The following is a 20,000-nucleotide window of genomic DNA, read 5'->3' as shown; positions in this document are numbered from 1 at the left end:
TCAAGCAGGAGCTCGTCTAGTCGCTCCAGTCCAGTTAGTCGTCGTTCGCGTTCGTCATCGGCTATCGGCTATTTTTTTTTGGGGGTCCCTGGCAGCCCGTCTAACCAGCACTCCATCATCACTAGAGAAAGGAGCTCAATGTCGCGTGGTCAGTGAGTTGAATGAAGTCCATTGTGTGCCACGCGGTCTATAGTAGCGCGGCACGGAAGCTCGCATGTGGTTTTTGTGGCCAAGGGTTTCTCTCGTCACCTTTTGGGTTTCAAAGCCAGTTCCACACACAAAAGCTTTGCGTTTTGCGCTGACGTGGCGTGCGTGCGTTCGTCTGGACGTAGCTCGTGGTCGAGTTTCGTGGGAAACCGGCGACGTCGTCGTCGTCGTCGTCGCTGTCAGGGTCAAGAGGGGTTTCGCGTGTGAGGGCCCACAGTATAGACGGAGATCCAGAAATGATACGGTTAACCATTAATTGTTTTCCGCGTGGCCACACGGGCTACTTAATGGTTTCCGGTTCAAGAAAGCGGTCGGTTGGTTGGTCGAAGGGAAGTCACCAGAGTCGATCAGCGAGAGTTCGTCAGTATCAGTCGTTCCTGCCATATCCCCGGGGAGGGTGCATAAGTGTATCAAACTGAATGATGTTTCCTGTACCGTCCAGATCGTACACCTTGAAGAGGAATTTAATTTTGTCCTCTGGCGATTGACCGGCGAACTGGTGGATGGCATCGATGAATTCCTGCAATCGGAGAGACGGAAAGTGAGAGAAAGAGAAGGGGAAGGAAGAGCCCCGAGGGCGTTACAATCGAATCCGATGATCGAAAGGCCACAGACCGCTGCTGGCCGCAGTGCTTCACTCACCTGCAGCGAGATGGATCCCGAGTTGTCCTTGTCGAATATTTGGAACACACGCTCGGTGAAGAAGGGCTGTGGGAAGGGCAGGAGAAAAAGAAAAAGAAGAAGAAGAAGGAGTGGAGTTCCGTACCCTCTAATTGACCACCGGCTGCTGCCACATATGCAGTTGCCCATTGCAACTCACGTTCTTCGAGGTAACAATTTTCTTGAACTCCTCCCGGCGAATCTCCTTCTCGTTGCCGACGGTTTTGATGAACAGTTGCTCCAGCCGCTCGAGCGACGACTTGTCGAAGCCGGTCCGTGGTCTGCGGGAAGGTTTCGTGCCATCGGGGCAGTCGCGGGAAATCGGAAAAGGAAGGAACGGAAGGAAATTACTATGCAATTCGGTTGCACTCGGTTGCGCCAATTGGATGCACCGCTTAACCGCACAACACAGTAGCACAGCCACAACCACGGAGGTATATTTCTTCTCTTCAAGTTCAGATTGGTATTGGTATAACGTGTGAAAGGTTCGTGTTGAGGATTTGCAGCTAGCAAACTGCAAAACTCCTTGGCATTACGATGACTATGATGCTCATTGGCCCGGAATCCAATGCTCGGCAACCGTAACAAAAAATAATAATAATAATACAACATTTATCCAACGAGTTCCTATTGTGATGCGGAGGCCCCTATGGCCAAATTGGGCCAAGATGCGGTTCAATCGCACATGTCGACCTACGTCGCTTCTCGACTAAAAGGTTAGCCGTGCCAATTTTGGTAATCCCGATGCGCGTGGCGTCTCTCGCGAGATCGCATCCATTAGTGTGCCCCTCCAGCTAGAGCCAATTTCTGTGGTTAATCGTCTCGACAAAGACGGTACGTCAATCTGAAGACAACGACGACGACGACAGCCGACCCTTTTATCCTTTCCGTTATGAAGGGCGCCCAGGAAAGGGGTGCGAACACTTTTTTTGGGGTGGGCGCGCATTGCAAGACGCGCACAATGCTTTGCGTATTGAGCTATCCCCAATTAATCAACCTTATGAATGAGCCATGAGTGTATGTCGTGAAAAATGGCTTCCTTTCCAGCGCAGAAAGATCCGCTTTTGCTGCTCGACTCCGAAAAACGAGTTTACTCGCCATTGTTGCCGCACGCGCACTCACCACAATGTTTCAATTTACCCCTGCAAGCAAGCGCCTTCTGCCACCCCTCGGGGCATCCACTTTCGACGGACCATCGGTGGCCATTGTGTGGATCGTCCGGTTGTGGTATCGATACCAAAGGCCGGCACCACCGGCCCACTTCTCCACGCCCTGGAGCTAATAATCGATCAATCAGCAGTCGATCAGCAGCGCACCGTTTCGTTTGTTGAGAAGCCCCCGGACTTGTTGTTTTGGGGCTAATTGGCTTTCTTCAGCAACTCCCAAAAACCATCGAAAAACAAAGGCGAGTGGACACCGGTGGTGAGAACGAGGACGAGAGCGAACGGTGACACCACCAACACAAATACGGACCCAAGCCCTTTCCGTGGGAAGCGAAGGCCCTACTGGTTCCGCTCCCCTCCGGGGCCTTTGGTGCGTGGACATTGTGTTTACATGAGTCGTCAATATTTATCGCCGAGCCGTGGCGTTCGAGTGCCAGGTAGTGACCATGAGGGCGCCATCTTAGCGAAACGTCAAGAAGGTGTCAGCTCGCCAGCGGTTGTCGAGTGGAAGCCCCTCCGGGAATGGTCAAGTGTTTTGGACCACCCCAAACGATGAGCGTCAAGTAGCGCTGCAAGTGCGTCGAGGTCCCCTGTTTGAAAAAGAACAACGTTCCTCCTGTTCCTGAGATCCCCACAAACTGACAAATCGCCCTACATCGGTACCGTCTGGACCGCCTCTACTACAGTCTCTGCACACCGGTAAGACACTCTCTGCCGCGCGACGCCACTGCGCCATTCATTATCGGTGGTCGGTTGGCGCATCCGGGGATCCCGTACCCGTACCGGTGCTGGCTGCCCATAAATCTTGATTAACCGTATAAGGTCGGTCGCGATCATTCACGCGCCGCTTAGGACGCTCGAAAGTGTCCGCTTTAGGCGTTTCGCTCATCGATCTCAAAACGGCTGCCAAGGTGACAGCAGAAGATTCACGGACCACGATACAGTCGGTGCGTCTGTGTGTGTGTGCATGTCGGTGAGGCTGCTGCTGCTGCTGTTGCTGCTTCATAAATCAGATGGATCGGTAGCTACTGCGGCCGGTTCGACAGCGCGATTTGGGCGATAGGTGAGAGTGCCACCAGAGGTGTCAGGTTTTCCGGGATCGATTTATCACAAACGTTCTATTGTTCCAGAGTGCCGTATAACCGGCCACACAGAGTTGTGCCAAACGTGTGCGTTGGATAGCGAACAATATTTTACACGAAAATGCGATATCGCCGCGATCGTCTGTTTAGATGTTTGAGTGTCTGGATGAATACTATTCGCTTGAAGCCGACGGCCGAGCTTTTGTGAATCAAACCCCATCCCCGTGCAATGATCAATGAATGGTGGCAGTTCCAGCCAGGGAAAAGGCAGTCCATTCATTGTCACTTCACCTCAGAGGCCCCAGTGTGCTCCGAAGTCGTCGTGACTTGACTATCATCGAGCGCCGGCAGGGGGTTCCTAGCATCGTGACAAAGGTGGTTGGATGAGGCAAGAGAGAGAGAGAGAGCGAGAGAGAATAGTACAGGAAATGGCCACCTATCCCTACCTCAGCAGCACGGCTCGTGCTGTGCAATCGACTCCAGTGAATCGACTCCCTGAAGCTCTTGGAATGATCATTGGAGGGCTCGATCGCCTCATGCCAGTCGTGGTCGCCAGTCGCCTCATGCCAGTCGTGGGATGCAAGGCTCTTGTATCGCGGATAAACAAACACACCGACTATCGAGGGCATCTCCTTTGGCCCGGGTTTGGGGGCCCAGAAACAGCTTTGGTGGCACTTTGTTTGCCACCTTTTTTTTTTAGCAATGGAATTCGCAGTTCTTCAAAATTGGTCACGATCATCTCGCGTGGCAACCGAACCGACGATCATTGACCTGACAGATCAGCTCGGAGTGTTTGTTTTCGGTTTTTGCAGAGCCAACGCCGTCGCCTCGAACACGAGCACCGGTCGGGTTTTTTTTTCTATGCTCCACCAAGACACGCGAACGGTCAATATATCAATCCGTGATCAGACAGCACTGATACCGATGGAAAGCTAGTAGCTCGCACGGTTGAGGATTCCGCCGCAACGGAACAAACCGCAACCGCGCAAAAACATGGACGCAATAGATATTAATTATTTATTGTAATCGACCGGCCGGGGTAGCAGCAATCCCGTGCTGCCAAGTTGCAGCACCAGAACACGGGGTGCAAAACGGCAATAAATGTATTTAATGCGAATGAATCACGCAGACTGCAACTGTATGGCGGGGTATGGCCATGCCTAGACCTAGGACTCCGGGACCACTCATGGCTGCTGTACGCTGTATGCGCGTAGAAATTACGACCTGACGGTTCCCATTATACGGGTTCACGCGTCCCCGGGTATCGATGATTCATTTACTCGGCTTTGCTGGCTAACCAGAGCTCCCGGAAAGCGGTCGCGGTCCCGGATTCAACTGCCCCCTTTGTCGAACTGTTCGCAGCTCGTTCGTTCGTTCGTTCGTTCGGTTTTGTAGCACATAAATTATGCGCAATGCACAAGTACGCGGGCACATGCGCTGCAATCACTTTCAGCGAATCGGTTCTTCTCCTCTAGTAGCCCTCCAGATCATGATGATGATGATGAGCCACGCACTCCCGGTAGGCCTGAGTGAAGTGGAGAGTGTTTCTAATATACTTGTTAACATTCAACCGGCGAACCGGGTGGTTGGCTGCAATCGATAAATCATGCGCTGGCGAACGATTTATCAATACGCAGCGTCCAAGGGGCACTTTGGCACGGATTTCGGTGCTGACGGGATCGGGGCTGGGGGGCATTAGATACCTGCGGGAGACGCACTCGAGAGCTCGCTTCGCTACGCTAGCTAGCCAACGATATACCTACACACATGTGAGGGCAAAAAATATCGATCAGCTGCTGATTAGCGGCAGCATTCGCGAGCGCCAGCACTCGCCAGCTACCACTGGCCAGGACTGCACTCCGGAGCAGCATCCCGTTCCCGTTTATTTTATTACTTTCGCGACATAATTTATGGAGCCAACGCAGCGGTACCGTCGTTGCGTTGCGTTGCTGCAGCGAGCGCGCAGAAGTCGACGACGACGACTGCCGGGATGATTTACGATCGTCAATCGGCAAAGTGCGTTCATTTGCGTTAAGCAAACCCCGGGCCCCGTGCTCTTCCGTCTCAGAGGGAGCGAGAATCCACCGACTGGTCCATTCCATTTCATCGACTTTTTGTGGCTCACGATCGCGTCGAAAGCCGCTGAATGTGTGCGGCGGATGTTGAAGGGAGAAGGGATCGCGCACCAACAACAACAACGTGCCGCACATGCTTTAGCGTACCTCTTCTCGGTGTGCCGCGGTTTGATAAAGATCGCAGAACTCGCGGCACTGGCACTGGGAACGTGGCATTCCGAAGGATGCCGTGGGTCTTCCTCGTGATAGTTGGGCCCTCATATGGGCCATTTGATTGGCCATCACAGGGCTCCGTTCCCGGGGGCTCATCGTTGCTACTGCTCCCGTAGACTTTGGTGCTTTGGTTGAACGTTACCGTCCTGCACGGAGTGGAATCGGTTTTTGCTGCCGTTCGACTTGACAGCCGCAGCCGATCCTGGGGTTAATTTATGCAGCGTAATAACAAGGGCTACCGCTTTTGGTCGTCTAACGCGAGCAATCCCGTTCCTTCCTGTTGTTGTCTAAACGAGATCATCGCCCCGTTCCGTCAGATGCGATCGGACGAACGCGATCCAATCCAACACGATCGTGACGCGGACGCGTTCCGAGATCCGCATCTATCGGTGGTTGTTGGCCACCCCTCGAACAACAGTGACAGTTAACATACATTGACGTGGCGCAGCACGACACTTTTTCGTCGACCACAGACAGGAGGGGATCCAATAAGTGCTTCGAAGATGACACAGGAAGCGAAAAAGGTGGGAGACGGTTAGGATGCCAAACATGGCGAAACCATGACGAGAAAGGTTGGTGCTACTACCTTTTCCTTGCTCTTAATGATCCACTGCGATCGACACGTCACTCGAGGCAAAACCTTTCAACGCCGGAAGGGACCAACATGCAACTGGTGCTGCTGCTGTTGGTCTGGCGCAGTTGACAGATAGAGCGATCATGCGAGTAAGGGGGTTGGAGCCAAATGTCCGACGCCAGGGACAAGGAAAGGTGAAAAACGCCAATATATCCATCGGCACCACCGAGATGGCCAAAGGGCTCACGTCAATCCACGCTCTGTGACGCTCACTCACTCACAACCATCGCCTGAAGTGTCCGCATGAGCGGTTGACCGATTAAGATCTAGCCAGTTTGGTGTGTGCGTGTGCGCGTGTGTGTGTTTTTGCGTCCTGGAGTCGCCGGTAGGCCCCTTTGGACCGTCCGCATTTCACCGAATGAGTTTCGCCGCTCGCCACAGGCCACTTCAGGAGTTGGTCCCGTTCGGCGAGAAGACCATTTTTGCGATTTTCTGCGCCACCGCGGCAGGTGTCTATTGGTGGACCACCATCGTCGTCGTCGTGGCTTGCGAGGTTGACTGCGATATGTGCCGTCCGCATTAGGGAAAAACTAATCATGGTGTCGCGATTGAAATTGAACAACTTTTCACTCCGTCACCGCATGCGGGCATGCCCGTCCGTCCGTCCGTCCGTCCGTCCGCACGGAAGTGTCGAACGGTATAATGGATTTAATTATCGGTTTCTGGTGTCTGTCCGGCCGGCCAGAGCACGAATCGATGGGCACGGTGGTGGACCTGGTGGTCGTGTTTAATTAGCTTACGTTTAAATAGACTTACCGTGAGTTGGTGAGGTTCGAGATGAACTCCATTATTTGATTGGTCGATATCTGATTGGTGGAATCGACGTCGATTAATCGATAGAGCTTATCGAGAATCTGCAAATAAAGACCAAAAGAGGGAAGGACGGAAGGAATGAGTTGTGATCGCCGCTTCTCTAGGCCCGAGACCGCGCACAGACTTACCCCTTTGGCGTGCCATATTTGGCAGAACTTGTCGTAGGTCACTGTTCCGTCGCCGCACAAGACGTACGCCACCGATTCCAGCTGCTCGGCGAAATCAATTTGCTTCTCGTCGCTGTGGAATGAAGATATGCGAGAAGAAGGGTTTAGAAAATGATTATGTCGCTCGGCATTTGTGGACGGCTCGAGAGACGAATTCTTTCGATCCGTTGCGTCATTGACGCGTTGGAGTGGTTGGTCGATGCATGATCAACCGGTATAGTATATTACGATTGTTTGTTGCTGAACTACTTACATCAAGTATTTAAAGCATTACATTTGGGACCTTTCATCATAAAACTCTACGAACTTCTCTGTATCAGGTTCATGTTTCCAGGAACTTACTCATAAGGGTTGGATTCACATACTGTTTGTATTTGAAGTTAATGTTACATTCTCAACCGTAGTTCTTTTGTGAACTAAGATGCAAACTTGAACAAATAGAGATGCCGATTGTAGAACAGCAAGGAATACTTCACAATAAAATATCATTAAATCAAAATTGTCTAGAGACTGATTTTGGGCAGACATCATGATGCAATAGCAGAAGATTTTTAAGTTAAGGACATTCTTAGCAACGTATCTTTTAAGATTGGCTTGAAAATTCTGTCGAAAGTTCTTTTCGATAACCGACACCGATTGCGAAATCTTACAATATATCAAAATGTATTGAAGAATTCCTAAAAATGAACTGTCAAGTACTAACAATTCGTACAAAAGGGTACTTCCATGAACAAAATTCGTACAAAAGGGTACTTCCCTTTAGTAAAGGTTCTATTCTTTCCGTCCCTAGGGACGTTGCTTTAGCTTGTCCTGCAATCACAACTCGTGATCTAGTGGCTGCCAAAACCAAGGTCTTGTCGTTGACAGTAGTTGCGATAGTCAGTAAACTCTGCCTTCATGACGACGTTACAAGATGGTTCGGAGATGATCGGAAATCGCGATGCGCCGATCACTTAAGGTCTCCAAGCCATCGGCGCGATGATTTTCCGATCGAATAGAGCAACGGCGGCGCACGTAGCGGGCATCCCCCCCCCCCCCCACCGTCTCGGGGGGAATAGACACAGGATGATGGTCTTATAATTATCCGACCCTTAATGGCAATCCAATTAAAAGTCGTTGTCACTGCCGCCTGCTCTGCTCTGTCGGTGCGGCCGTCGGCGTGCGCGATGTCACGCGAGACCCCGTGAGAGATGGCGTGAGAGGATGTGAACCCGAAACGCCACACGGACGCCAGGTGGTGGGTGCCCGGATGGTGTGAACCGTATGCCGACCATCGCCATTGCCAGTGCCATCGACGACGACGACAACGGCGGCAGATAATTGATCCACATTCTTTCGATCCGAAGGATATATTTTCCGCATTTCGCATTCCCTCGCTGTGAAATCAATTTCTGCTCTACCGCTGCGTGTGTGTGTATGTGTGTATGTGTGCTGACCAGCGTATCGCCACGCAGTTCCCTTAATTGGAGCCTTTTTTTTTGGTGACATTGTGGATGTGAGAAAAGAGCGAAAACAATTAATTCCCATGCTAATTAAGTGATTCTGGAGCGAACCTCAGCCGGAGTTGTGCCCGTGTGTGTGTGTGTGTGGGTTGCCCGCCTCCACTTCACTGGTCCCAGCGACTATCGTCCCGATTTGAGGCGGGCTCTGAACACCGAAAACGAGCGTTTTTGAGTGCGATCGTGATTTCAAACTTTTGGCCATGATGGTTCATAATTTTACGCATTAAGTTGAGGCTTATGACACACCCGCACACACACACACATCCCGGTGTGTATGGTTGCTTGCGAAACAGAAATGGCAAAAAGAACTCAATTTCCTCGGGCCACAAGTCGGCCGCGTCATGGTACCGAGACCCGGACCGATCGGCGTAAAGATTAACACATTATTGGAGGAGGTGGAGGTCTAAAAGGTGCGGCCATCCGCGCTCAGCCAGCCTATAACCGATTCCGATTCATACAAATCGTTCTGCTTAAAATGCAGTTCGGGTATTTTGTCGAAGAAAAAGAGAGAGAGAGGAGGCATGACTTGATGGCCGTGGACAAAGTGCATCGATTAACCGGCCACGGTACATCCGCCATGGGTGGGAAATTGAGTCATTTTGGGCGTACGGGCGATCGGATCGAACCGAACCATAACTTGGGGTGGGCTGGCACTTGCAATCCGTTCAGTTACAGCTTTCAGAGTACCACAGCCAATAACCTTGACCTAACCAGGTACCAGGGACGCGATTATCTGGCTCGACCGTCCCTGGACTGTATTCGTGTTTCATGTCTAATCGGATTGTAAATCATGATGCTGTCCCCGCACCCTTCAGCAAATGATTGTTGAGATCACCTCATTTTTCATCGCCTTCAATCTGCGGTCCCTCAATGTTGTACTATACGCGACCACCAGCACCAGCACGGTAGCGGACCACCCAAAAGAGCGAACGACCCCCCCCCGATAACGACTAATGAGCCGGTCGTTTGTTCGAGAACGTAAATGGTCACCCCGCATAGAGAGCGCGAGAGAGAGAGAGAGGTGTCGCCATCGTAGACTATCGAAACGCAATTTTCCGCACCTCGAACGGGCCCCAGCAGGAGGGGGGGAAGGGAGCTTGGGAACCATAAATGGACCGGGAATGGGGAGGCTCCAAATTGCCGACAGTCGACAACAACTACCTATCACTACACCCGGCCCACCGATGCCATAATGCGTCAAATCGCGAATCCGTGTGGTGTGCGAACATTCCATGTGGTCTGTGGGGGCTCTGGGGGTCCATGGCCTGGCGACCCACAGATCGGCGACCGGGCGGAACGTGCGGCGACAAACACTTATTAATTCAAATATAAAAGGTGTTAAATAGAAGTAATTGATTTAAAGAATCGAAAACAAGCGAATGGGAAACCACACGCTCGAGAGCTCGTTAGTTTTCCACATATAAAGCCAGATCGAGCCACGGCGTGTGTCCGTGTGTGTGTGTGTGCGTGTGTCTTGGCCTTCTCTGGCAACCGCCGTTTGCTCAAGACGAGGGACGGAGAGGGAAACCCCGCGACTGCATCTAGCTGCAACTAGTCACCGTCACCATCGTCGTCGTCGTCGTCGTAACTGGCCGTGACGATTAGTTTTATTGCCGCAGCTGCTGCACATGGTCTGGTTGGTGACGATAATTAACGTCTGCGATGGTCAGTGCACCAGTGCAGTCCGTGTTCCATCCATCCATCCATCCATCCGTCGTGGCCGGCTGACCATCATTATCATAATCAGAACAGGATGCTGCTGCTGTTTGCTGCACCTGATCTGCGTGGGTAACGAACGGTTTGTGGCCGCCGGAAGGAAGGAATGGTGTGGCGACCACATCAGCGACATTCCAGTGCGCGAGCCTCGCGACGCGATCGCCCGGGTACAAGGAATGCATTTACATTCATAAACGCTCAGCATCAGCATCGGATTTTGGTGCTACCGGGCGGCTTGGATCGCATGAATGAACAACAACACCCATCCAGGGCCGACTCTGGACCCCGGGTCCGGACCGGAGACGTACACCAGGCCGGCGAACGATCCGCGATCGCGATAACGTGAGAGCAATGTTAAGCAACGGGAATGGAATTTTTGCCCCCCCCCCTTTTTTTTTGCTTTCCCGTTTTGCTTCGAACTTCGAGGTGAGGTCCATCCACCACGGTGTTTAGTGGGAAGGAAACGGTGCGCTGGAGAAGTCCGGGGCAGTTTATGAGACGTGATTATGAGTAATGGTTGAGCATTTCGTGCTGCACCCGGTGAGGGGTGAGCAGCAATCACAGAAACCGAACAGGCAGCACCACGAAATGGAGAACTCCGAATCCGGCGAAAGAGGACGACGAGCTCAGCATCGATCGAGAGCTGAAATCGAAACGTGAACCTGATTTTCGAACGCACTCGTGTTCGGTTCGCGCTAATGTGAACATAACTCTTTTGTCGCGTTCGCGCCCATTTTGGAAGGTACGGGACAGTGCGTTGTGTTGATGATTGGATCAAAATCCATAAGAACCATTGACACCATTGAATCTCCCACCCCAAAACCAGGGAACAGGGTGCGAACGATCCCGGCGACGACGACGACGACGACGACCATCGGGATGATGACGACGACAATGGTGAGACGACGATGCAAGGGATTGGGGAATTGTGTTGATCGGGGACCCGGGTGTACTCCCGGTGTATCGAGTTTCCAATAATTAACGCACTCCATTAAGAGTGCTGTGGTGTGGTCGCCCGTGGGATGTGAAGCGCCGGACCAGCCGGCTGGTGGGTGTTCTGGTGATTTTTCTCCTTCCTTCTCCTTTGGTTTTTTGGCCGAGCACGAAGTCAATTACATGGGCATGGTTTTGTTGTTTACACCCTCACGCGCTTGCGCTCGCGAGATGCTGTCCGCTGATCCATTTTTAATCAACGAAGTACAACATTTTTGCATTCCGCGTACACCCCGCGAAAGGATAGGGGGGAATTGTAGTGGACGAATTTTAATTGATGAACAACTGCACCGTTAATGATTTTATGCTTGCACCCTTCGCCGGACTTGGACGCTCGTACTCCCTCGGGAGCGTGACCATTTTGGTGTCTTGGTGCTCTTGTCCGGAACGTGTTTTTTGTACGAGTGCAAGCATGTCGCGTTGAGAACTACATTTCTGTGCGGAGCATAAAGACGCCAAAATACACTATCTTTCGGAGAGATATTCGGAAGGGTGTTTTCAATAATGACATCCACGGACACAGTGTTACAATGTCACAAGGCAGGATTGGTGCTTTGGTTTCGTGATCATAAATCGACAGCGAAAAGGGATCGTGAACAGTAATCTTATGCCATCACGTATCAAAACGATGCTGCTATAGAAAGGAGAGTCCTTTTTTGAGATTTTTTATGCTCGACAGCGTTCCATACCTCCAGCGTTCCATTCCAGGTTCGTACATTAGTATTCCATCTAGTTTGTTAAACGAAGAAAAAAAAAACGTTCCATACCGGCAGCAATCTGGTTATCCATAAATAAAACTAAAAAAAGTAAACCCTAAACCATTGAGTTTTTCGTTCGCTTGCGCCGTTTTTTTTATAAATATTAACATGTTATAAATATGAACATTATGTTAGAATAGGCAACATTAATGAGGATCAAGGAAAGAATACATAAAAAATCATAATTTTAGCTAGAATAGCTGAACAGTGGTAATGGTAAAAGTTATTCATCCAGCAATCTCGCAAAAAATCATGTATTAACAGATCACAATAAACAAAACACAATAACAAATTTTATAGAAATAAACAGAATGTAGATGGCTAAACAGATTTTATGATACTCATCCATTTGTATAATTTAATTTACATTAAGAACTGTTTAGGAACCAACAGCAACTTCCGAAATGTGAGATTAGTATTCCTACGATTTGCTGCTAATAAATGTTATTAAATTTAATATGACATTAGTATTATATAAAAACTACTTGCGAATCATATCCGGCAAAGAATATTTTTTTAGTTGCTAAAATTTATCCAAAATGGGAAGATGGTTGCTAGTGATATCTTATATTTAAACTAATAAAACAAAAAAGTAAACAAATGGCAATTGTGTGATCGCTATCATTACCAGTTGTTGCGACTCGCGCCCTGCCGCTTTCAAGGATAAAAGCGCAGCAACACATTTATCTCATGTACCTCTTGCGCAAGGAATGAGAAACTATATTCAGTCCAAAGCCCATTGGCTTGTCGTCACAATCCGTTACCGAAAAGGATCAAATTGCAAATCTCCATATCACGGAGGGCCGGCGGATCGGCCGGAAAGCATGCGCATTGCGTGTAACGGACATCAAAAAGGCGGTCAAAGGCGCACGATAAACCGTCAACCGAAGGGCGGCACCGAACTCCCAAGGGGACCATAAATTTGATCCGTTCCGTCCAAAGCCCTGGCCCCTCACGCGGGGCTCACTGAGCTTTCGCTTATCGTTAGTTTCCCGTTTGGAGATCACAATCGCAATCGTCAGCGTAGAAATGTATCAATTTTCGCCCACCAACCAACCAGTCCAGCGTGCAGCGAGCAGCTCGCTCCAGGCGAAAGGTGCCTTTAAGGGCGATGAAAGGCCCAACCGGCAAGCAGGCACTTGGAGGTTGGAGTGCTTGGAGTGCTTCGCGGCCTTGTAGTTGTCGTCGTGGTCGTCGTCAGCATCATCGTCGTGAACGTCGTGATGTCCGGAGCTCCCCAAAACAAAACCAAAACAAAAAAAAAACAAAAAGAAGAAACAACCTCCCGCTCGTCGACCGGTAGGTTTTGGAAAAATCCGAGCTCCAAGTGAACCAGTTCTGCCATATTTGGTCCGGGCACCGTGAAGCTGTAAATGGATTTTTATAATAATTTAATTCAATTTAAGCTTTTCGCGGTATCCGCGCGTCGGTCGCGGTTTTCATTTGCACTTTGTCTGGCGGTCCGCCCTGGACCCGGGCTGTGGAGACTGACTGTGGTTTCGCCGGCAATCGCGATGCCAGTTGTGTAGTTGTGCGCGTCGATTGAAATTTGAGATGAACCTCAAACAACCGGGAATTCAAATGCGGCCAAGCTGGTGCTCGAGGAATGTTTTGCGGTTTCGCCGGCCAGCATACTTGAGGTCCGGGAGCAAAGGAGGGAGTGCGAACACGTGCGAGCATGCCAGCGATGCGAGCCTTTTACCGTTGGCAGATTTCGGGTGCCATGATAAACCGAAACCGTGATCGACTTTGATCGACTAAATGACGGTGGCCTCAGGCGTGTAGCGAACTGTTAAACATCTCAATACATGCAATACGCGCCGGTCAGCATCAATGCAGCACGAGCACGAGCAGGAGCACGAGTTCCGAAGGTGCGCATTAACCGGCCGCCGACCACACGGTGCATTAATTAACGAGCAAATTTGGAGGCTCATAAACCCGGGAATCTGAAGCCGCCGTGGGGCCACGGCAGGTCTGACTGGCAGGTTGACACGCTGGCTGGTGGCCGCCAGGCCAAAAATATGAAATATACCGCTCGATCGATTCGAAGGGCGAGTGATTCGTTTGGTGACTTTATGGGGCGGGTTGCGGTTTTCATCGAACCGGGCAGCAGATAGATTCTCCATTTTATGCGCCCAGCAAGCCATCGGATAATGTTGTATCATTGTTTACGGACCCACGTATTATGCACGGACGGAGTGCTGGCACATTATGTTTGGTACAAAAGTGATCACCACCAACAGCAGCAGCAGCGGAGTACGCATTGTTGTGGCCCTAAATCCAAATAAGGGTTTCCGTAACGGATTGTGTTGATCCTGTGTCCTCTCTCTCTCTCTCCTCTCTCCTTCTCTTTTGGGGGACAAAAGGCACACGCGGCACGCACAAACGATCGCGATCGCATCGACATTAGATCGACAATCGATCAAAATAGGGCAACCACGAGTGGCCACATACGCTGATCGCGTTCACGGCGCAGTGGGCGGCCCATTCGATGTATGTGTGTGTGTGTGTGTGTGTGTGTGAGAGAGGCCCTCGTCTAAGCGCTCTAAGGGGGTTTCATCGGGTTTTCCCCCTTTGAATGGACACGAACTCTCCTGCTGTGTGCCCGTGATCCCTTGCTGGCTATTAATCGATCAATGGGTTTATGGTGCCTCTCCTGGTTGAGGGCTGGCCGGGCTGGTTAAATGAATTATCAAAGCACCCTCACTGACTGGACGGTGCATGTTGTCGGCTTTGTGCATTGATTATTACCTCATCAACACCTAGGGTTGACCTTCACGGTCTGAGGACGGCCAGAAACCGCGGGACTTTGTGGCTAAGGAGCAACAGCAGCTTCAGCAGCAACAGCAGCAAACAAAATTCCAAACTCAGCAAGCTGTCGCTAGGGCTGAAAGGCTCTCCGGTCAACTCCGTTGTCAGCAAATCATGCTCATGAGACCCTTTTCCGCGGCCCATCATAAAGGTGTCGTCCAAGACTTGTCTTGTCCGCGAGGCAGCTACAAGACAGGCCGCGTTGCCACCGCGCGCCCGCTGCTGCGTCAATTGAACCGACGTTGACGTCGTTGGCGTTAACGGGAAGGTGGTAGAGGCAGCAGCAGGCTTGCTGGCTGGCTGGCTGGCTGTCTGTCTGGCGCGTTACGATCGATCGGTCGACGTGCAGTGGATGGATTTATGGTGGCCGTGTACTGCCGTGGCCGCTCTTGCGTATTGCCGTTCCCTCGGGGAGCAACGCTTGACGTGGCCGAGGCTGACGATCGACAGCAAAAAGCGGGCCGCGCCGGCGCACAGAAGCGCTACGACCTTATCAACCGTATGCGATCGGATACAGAATGGAAATCATGCAGCTGGAGTGGCTGCCAATCGATCGATCGATCGACCGGTCGATCGATTTGGCTTCTGTACGGGCTACTGGTACAGAGGGACACCATCGGGGTGCGGTTAACGCATCCGGCACCCGATCTGATTTGGTTTCATGTTCGATCTGTAATATCCGCATGATTTGTGTTCCCGGAGCGGGAGGAGGGAGCACGGACCGTGACCTGGTTCGGGAAAGTGGCGTAGCGCAAGATAGTGGCCGAGACCGCAGGTACAGGTGGATGATCCGCTCGCAGAAACTGGAACACGCGGCCAAGTGTGGTAGTGAGTGAGAGTGCTTGGATCAGGTGTGTAATGGTAGAGAACGTCAGGGAGTTTTAAGATGCTTTTGAAGGAAATACTCGAATTGAGAATTTTCGGTTAGAGCTTAAGGAATTTTACTTCTCGATCTTGAACACCATTTTCGATCTTGAGGAATTCTACAAATGAACTGTATGATAATATTACCACGTAATAGTAAGAGAAGCATTTTAAAACACATGGCTATTACCTTGACTATGAAGCTACTTACAATTTGGTAAGTGATTCCTTATTTTTGGAGTTCAATTCCGTAATATTGCATTTCAGTTAAGTCTTTGTTGCGATGCAATCAAATTTCTTCTGTATCTGCTGTTACTATAATTCCTACAATTCAACTTATCTATGTTTGGTATTACAATTAATACCAATTTATCGATGTTTTGTCGCATTTTCTGCGGCGAAACCCAATTTATCGCAAAGGAGGCGAAAGTCTCACAAAACAGAACATTGAAACATGTTTAAGAGAATGGAAACTACTTACACTATTTTGAGTCGGAACACGTATGCAGCTATGATGCATAATGATATAATGGTATTAATGTAGATACCCCACTAGAAGTTACGCTTCTATTTTCTGTATTTGATAGGCTGTAAATGATAGTATCATTAATTTGATGTTACTTCTTGTATACTTTTGTGCAGCAATGATTTCTGTAAATGCATCAACGCGCTTCAAATAATCTTTTAATGGGACCGAATTTATCTTTACCATTTTGGTAAATCGTCTCATTTGATTTAGGAATTCTCTTTAAAATGTACGATTAACGATTTAGATATCGCCCTTTAAGTACAAAAACCCTTCAGGTTGTTTGCCTCATTAACCGAATCTTTAATGTCAATCTCGGGCCGAATTAAATCGAACAAACCTACCTACCGGTCGTTAATCGCTTTTTATGCCAAAGAAATCCAACGAATCATCAATCAGTGAAATCGCCGAACGAAGTACAAGAGAGTGTTAAAGTGCTGCTATGCTAGTCCTAGTTGGGCTTCTCATAACTTCATCGTTTAATCAAAAGACCACACAAAAGGGCTGCCTTGCGCCCGGCGGCTGCATAGGCTCTTCGCTTTGCCCTTAACGCGATCGCTCCAGATCAACGTTACATGATTCTGCCTGCAACGAGTAACTTCTCGCATTCGCGCGCCACCCTGCGAGCGGCATTAAAAATGGCTGGATTTATTGTTTATCTTGTTTCAAATCCACCCGCGTACCGTGCCGCGGTCTCACGCCTTAAACGATTACATGGTTCTTCAAGGGAAAAGAGAGGAAAAAAAGACGACGAAAAACCTCGAGCGATCACGCGTGCTAAATGGTTATAAATTGACATTTCAATAGATTGTAATTGTAGCGTATTTATCAAACACGCCTTCACCCTCGCCCACCAGCACCACTGTTCCGTTTCCACCTACGACACTGCCCCTCCGGCGAACGAACTGAGACACTTTCGTTTCGACCAATCGTTCCCGATGGAGCGTAAATTGTTTCAACTGCCTCGACTGTGCGGATGGAGTTTCGATTTTTGTTTCTCCACGAACTGAAGTGCAACATCCTCCGCACCGTCGAGGTGGCGCATGGGGGGTTGAACATGGATTTACATTCATTTTTCATGTCAACTGGCGCGGTGCGCGAGCAGAATGTACGGGAGCCTCCCAAAATCTCGCCTCGCGCTAATCGCCCGGCCCGAGGTGATAAATCTTCTTTGGGCGAAGGCGTACACGGACTGGAAGCATACTCGCTTATGGTTTGCAGCCTCCGATGCAGCTGCGTTGTGGCGGTACTGCCCAGCTCCGATTGAAGGGCAAACAGATTGGACATTGAGACGGAACGAATCGGAATCGGAATCGGGTCCAGCCGAGCCGGGAAGGTTGGCGAGTATTAATTCTCCAGCTCGAATTAAACATGAAACCGAAAACATCATCATAAATCATACGGCACCCATACACACCCGTGGTCACTCTCTCGTTCGCAGCGCCATAGCATAAATGGTCCAGAGCGGCCGTGGGAGGGCATATCGCAAATAACCAGCCAAGCGAAAAAAAAAATCGAACGAAATTCAAACTCAAACGGACGGAATCGATCGATCGACCGAACGAAAGCGGGGGTCCTTACGCATTCGTCACGCCCTGCTGCTCGTGTGTGTGTGTGCAAGGGCCCCCGGGGGTTAAATGTCGTGTATTAATTTTAATATTACCCAACCTGCTTCCCCTACCAGGCTCTCAGTCCTTTCCCCCAACCCCAGGAGTTGCACGTGATCGTGCAACGCCTCCGGTCGCCAACAATCTGACCGTTCCGATCGGTCGCGATCGATGGTCTGACAAATTGTGTCGCGGCCACAGCCTGCAGTACGGTCCACGGAACACGGCGTCTTACGACACTCCGATCAGCAACCGATCAGCAATGCACCGGAGGGATCGTCACGACACCAGCAGCAGCAGCAGCAGCAGCAACAGCGGCAGCGGACGGAGAGGTTTTTTTTAGGGAATCAATTTTCTGGCCCAAAAAACCCACTACTCGTGTTACTGGATGTGTACACATACATTATCATAACATTTCATCTTCAATCGAGATCGGGCACCCGTTCGCAACCCGTTGCCCTCCCCGGGAACAAGTGGAACACGATGATGTGACCGATGCCGTCGGTTGTTGTTGAGAAGGTGTCGAGCAGAGGTCAGATTATTCATAACCTGGTAGGTGGAGTGGGCAAGCCAGCATTTATTCCACCGGGAGTTTTTTTTTATCCGACTATCGGGTACCGGCCATCTCCTGGGCCCCGGTCCCCATGAGCACCGTATGTTGGATTAAATCGGGAATTAAATTTACGGACAAACGTCACCTGCACAAAAGGGGGGCCCTCAATTGATTTTCGTTTTACTTCGGTTTCGTGGTTTTTTTGTGCAAGGAGGGGAAGGAGGAGGAGTGGATGATTGAGTCAGTTCGAACCACTGTTGGGCTTCTGTATTGCTGGATTGGCTTAAACATTGTTGTGGTTGCTGTCCTTGTTACTTCCATAACAATAACAAGGTGAGTTCGACGTTATGACGTCAAGTGAATTATGGATAATACTTACGTTAAGCGTCCCTTCAGATGCTCGATCCATCGGTCCTGCACGAGAAAGTTCTCGTTCTCCATGTCGAACAACCGGAATAGATTTTGCAGGAATGTCTGAAATGAAAAATGGCAGGAGATGAACAACGGTTCACTCTCATCGTATCGCGCAAATTGACACGTCAAACGATGAAGATGTCGGAAGCACGTATCGACGTGTATGTTCGCGGTGTCTTTATGATGAAAACGTGGAGTAGGTGCGTGCGGTGGTCGATGGACTGGACCCAACTAGGGCACTCGTCGTTTACCTCCCCCCCCTCCCTCCCCCCGGGCTCGTGCGGTGTCCGCGTTTAGGAGCTTTTACGGATACGAGAAGGCATTTTCATTTATGGTGCAGAAGCGAAGGGCCAACACCCCTTTTTGTCCATACTGGGTACCAGCGTGCGTGCGTGGCGTGCGACGTCTACGCGATGTGTCTGGCCAGGTGCCGTGTACACCGTTGTCGTTTTGCGACCGTCCGACCGTCAAGGGACCTGCCCCGAGATGTGGTAGGGCGATTGTCTATAGTGCCTTAGACATTCTCTAGGCGCAGGGAGTGAGCTACTGGGTGATAGGGAGGGAGCTGCGGTAGGGCAGGGTAACAGCAATCTTCAATTACTTCAAGCAACACTTGGGAGCCGAAGACCAGGTGGCCAGGATAGATCACGAGCCAAAAAGGGGGCCGCGGCCGCGGTTGGTTAATTATCGGTTTGCCAGAGGGCCTTCCTAATCCTCCGGGAGCAAAAGAGAAAGAGATCCATACCGTAAGATCGTTGGTGTGGTCCGGTGCTAGTCCGTAGAAAGAAACCTAACCTCACAAACGGTAGCTAATCCGTGTATGGGTGTCCCGGGGGGTGGCAGGCGAGCGAATTGCGAGGCCGCGGACCGACGGAATCGCAGTAATTCAGTGACAACATTCATCGAACCATGTTAACAACTTTATTTAATTGCACTATCGACGGACGTCCCGCGCTACCCTTTGGAGGAGCGATAGACGGTGGTGGTGGTGATGGTGACGGCGACGGCAAACGGATTCCGTTCGCTCCGATTGCCGGCAACACGCAGCGGCAGATGGTCTCCATGGAGATGGTTGCTAGGTGGTGGTGCGACCCGTGATCAACGCATGTGCTAGTGGCGCGTTAATTATTCTTCAGCTTAATTGCACTTATTTATCCAGCGTTCGACATGTTTGGAAGTGTGTGTGTGTGTGTGTCGAGGCTAGGAAGTCATCGACCTGTCGGTCGCATTCGCTTCGGAATG

At 50.5% G+C, this 20,000-nt stretch overlaps 1 protein-coding gene across 1 annotated transcript in view; it reads right to left on the bottom strand.

The window, feature by feature from the left end:
* Positions 1-20,000, bottom strand: part of LOC125959480 (NADPH oxidase 5-like) — a 59,587-nt gene that overhangs the window by 9,794 nt on the left and 29,793 nt on the right. Inside the window, exons 3-8 of the mRNA XM_049692303.1 lie at positions 18,724-18,818; positions 6,976-7,087; positions 6,791-6,888; positions 1,028-1,148; positions 850-915; positions 643-727 (exon numbers count right to left, since the gene is read on the bottom strand). Of these exons, the coding sequence (XP_049548260.1) occupies positions 643-727; positions 850-915; positions 1,028-1,148; positions 6,791-6,888; positions 6,976-7,087; positions 18,724-18,818 (577 nt within the window). The remainder of the gene's footprint in view (positions 1-642; positions 728-849; positions 916-1,027; positions 1,149-6,790; positions 6,889-6,975; positions 7,088-18,723; positions 18,819-20,000) is intronic.

The sequence above is a fragment of the Anopheles darlingi genome, chromosome 2 (assembly GCF_943734745.1).
Source record: "Anopheles darlingi chromosome 2, idAnoDarlMG_H_01, whole genome shotgun sequence".
NCBI lineage: Eukaryota > Metazoa > Arthropoda > Insecta > Diptera > Culicidae > Anopheles > Anopheles darlingi.
The sequence above is the reverse complement of the archived record's forward strand: the minus strand, read 5'-3'. Positions and strand labels throughout refer to the sequence as shown.